Source organism: Camellia sinensis, chromosome 1 (genome assembly GCF_055761805.1).
Source record: "Camellia sinensis isolate YWXY chromosome 1, ASM5576180v1, whole genome shotgun sequence".
Taxonomy (NCBI): domain Eukaryota; kingdom Viridiplantae; phylum Streptophyta; class Magnoliopsida; order Ericales; family Theaceae; genus Camellia; species Camellia sinensis.
The window spans coordinates 218175288-218178329 of NC_138961.1; the positions used below are offsets into that span (position 1 = coordinate 218175288).

Here is a 3042-nt window from a genome sequence, read left to right on the forward strand (position 1 = left end):
GACTTTGTTATGATTCATTGTAGTATTGTTATGATATTTGAAAAAAAGTTATAATTCTTTCTGTAACCTGCTACATGACCGGTTTAGCAGGTCATTTTTTATGATGTGGCACGATATGGACCATACAATAAGTGCATATCATATGTCCTTTTATAAGGTGCACATTGTAGATTTTCCCTTTTTTATTATATATTTTTTTATAAAAAGACAAAAAATTAACTGAAACATTCATATTTTATTTTCACAATATTTTAATTTAAAAAAATAAAAAATTTAATACATCAAACAACCCTACGTAGAAACCTCAAGGTATGAGTGTAATTTACAACTACTAGGCCAAAAAAAAAAAAAAAATCCCGCTCCCCTCTGATTTGAAATTTTTTTCTCTCTCTAAAACACGCACAGTTTCTCATTCTAGAGCGCAGGGAGGGAGGGACGTTCACTGTTGTGTTGTTCAGTAGCAGACAGAGAGAGAAAGAGGTAAGTTATCGGAAATGGCGACGAATATTGGAATGATGGACTCGGCTTATTTCGTCGGGAGATCAGAGATCTTGACGTGGATCAACTCCATTCTACAACTCAATCTCTCCAAAGTCGAAGAGGTTTCTTTTCCTTCCAAAGCCCTAATTTTCATTTTTCTCGCATTTCAATTCCTATATATATATATATATATGTATGTATATATGTTTTCATTTGTATACCAATTGTTTGGATCTGTTGATTGCAGGGATGTTCTGGTGCGGTTCACTGCCAGCTTATGGATGCGGTTCATCCCGGAATCGTGCCGATGCACAGGGTCAACTTCGATGCGAAGAACGAGTACGATATGATACAGAATTACAAAGTTCTTCAAGATGTCTTCAACAAACTCAAGATCACCAAGGTTGATTTCTTAATTTATGCTTCTAGGGTTTCATTTGTTTCCTTGGAAAAAATTCTTGTAAGTGATGAAAATTAAATTATTTTCTCTCAATGCATAACGTATTGGTTGTTTAATTTCTTATTTTTTTGGGGCAATTGATAATTGATTGATTTTCCATGTGTGTTGTTGGAGGGTGCAGCATATTGAGGTAAACAAATTAGTGAAAGGAAGGCCTCTTGATAATCTGGAGTTCATGCAATGGTTGAAGCGGTACTGTGATTCAGTTAATGGACGCGTTCTACACAGGTGTTTTTCCAACACTGGTTCTTTCCTCTATGCATTCATTTTTCTTGATTTTTGTGAAAATTCTCTACTTTTTGTTACTTTGTGACAAATGGTCTATTCTAGTTGTTTGTTTTGCTGTGTTGGGGTCGTTAATAGTAAGTTGAAAGCTTTGGTGTCGGTTATGGTTTGTTGTAATGGAAACGGTACTCAGGATGTGTTGATGTTGCGGCTCACTTTCTTTGTTGTTTTCACCTATTAGATCTCGGTTAACCTAGGTAGGTCAAAATTATGGTCTACTCATGTTCCGTTCCCAACTTTTTAAACTGAATTTCTGTAATGCTCATGTCAATTTGGTTTTGAAGCATTGCATGCTGTTGATGGTTTGTCCAAACGTCCTGTTGTTTGATTGCCTTGAATTTGTATTACTAGTGGAGACAAACCGTTCAGTCTTTGTTGCTAGATGAAAATCTTACTTTGAAGATGATATTAATGTTTATTGATTACTGATTTCTTTGCTGTTAATGTTAGTTACAATCCTTTGGAAAGGAGAGAGGCTTCAAAAGGAGGAAAAGATGTGAACAAGAAATCTACATCATGGCAGCCTTCAACCAGATCTTCAACAGCTGCTCCCAAAACTCAGACCTCCCACAACACTCGAAGGAATGATGTCAACACTACAAATCAATCTGTTAAGGCCTCAAGACCTTCTTCAAGCGGAGGACCTGCATATAATGAGCAGGTACTTGAAATCATCGATGTAATGAGAAACTTACAATTTAAGAATTTTGGGGGTCTAAATCTCTACTTGATGCAGATCGCAGAGTTGAAGTTGTCAGTGGACAGTCTAGAGAAAGAGAGAGACTTCTACTTTGCAAAGCTGAGGGATATTGAGATCTTGTGCCAGTGTCCTGAGATTGAAAATTTAGCTGTACTCCTTATTTTAAATTGGTTGATATGAGAATTAGTAGTTTGGAACTATTAAAATAAAATTACACTACTATCACTTATTTGGGTTAATTATCAAATTTTGATTCCGTTCACAGGTTGTCGAAGCAATAAAGAGGATATTGTATGCTACAGATGATAGTACATCGGTGGTGGCAGAAGCTCAAGCCATGATATCCCAGTACCCAAAGAAACCTCAGCTATTGAGTCCTATTTCAGAGGTGCCAGAAGATGTGCCCAAATCAGATAATCAGAAGAGGAAAAATATTATTAATGTTGAAGTTGATTCTGTTGCCAACACTATGTTGTCCCCAAGGCAAAGGATTTCTGATGCGTCTGATGTCCATTGCAGCGGATCACCCCTTGTGACGTACTGATCTTCTCATTTTACAGAGTTCAGTTGGTCTCTTAGGGTACATGCTTGGTGTATAATTCTAAGTTTATGTTGTGCTACTCAGATACATACATGCCACTTGGTCTATTAAGTATTGGATTTTTGAACATATTGGTTGAACTCATCATGGGTAGTAGATTTTATATTGAAAAAAGATTTTGGTAATCTCTTGTTTCTTCTTTTTATACCATCTTGTAATATCTGCAATACATCCATCCATTGATTAGTTTATCTGCCACGCATACATTCATCCATCTTGTGATGCTGTATTGAAAATTATTTTGCCTACAAATCTGGTGGTTTGATCATTGACGTAGTGTCATACTTTCTTATGATAGTTTTGTAAACAGTAAATGTTACAACATAACACTCCAACATTCTATAGTAGTTTTGGTACATCGGCGGAGTTTGTTGGAGCAAAATTTCTGCCTGTGTCAAAACTTGAATCTTTGATCTTCTCCTAATGAGGTACAAGAGTTATTGTCGATTAAACTAATCCCAGTTGATTGTAATTACAGTCAGATTTATGTTGGAGCATTTTGCAAGCCTAACCATG

General features: G+C 36.0%; 1 protein-coding gene across 3 annotated transcripts; it reads left to right on the forward strand.

Annotated features, from left to right (window-relative positions):
* Positions 1–299: 299 nt before the first annotated feature.
* On the forward strand, positions 300–2651 carry LOC114260056 (microtubule-associated protein RP/EB family member 1C). 3 transcript variants are annotated; one of them, XM_028200118.2, is made up of 6 exons: positions 300–602; positions 728–883; positions 1062–1168; positions 1676–1886; positions 1962–2075; positions 2191–2651. In XM_028200118.2, the coding sequence occupies exons 1-6, from the start codon at positions 495–497 to the stop codon at positions 2467–2469; spliced, it is 975 nt and encodes a 324-aa protein (XP_028055919.2). In that variant the 5' UTR covers positions 300–494; the 3' UTR covers positions 2470–2651. The 3 variants fall into 3 exon arrangements, with proteins under 3 accessions (XP_028055919.2, XP_028055920.2, XP_028055918.2); XM_028200119.2 differs by having other exon boundaries at positions 325–602; positions 728–940; positions 1962–2095; positions 2191–2357; XM_028200117.2 differs by having other exon boundaries at positions 326–602; positions 728–940.
* Positions 2652–3042: the final 391 nt, after the last annotated feature.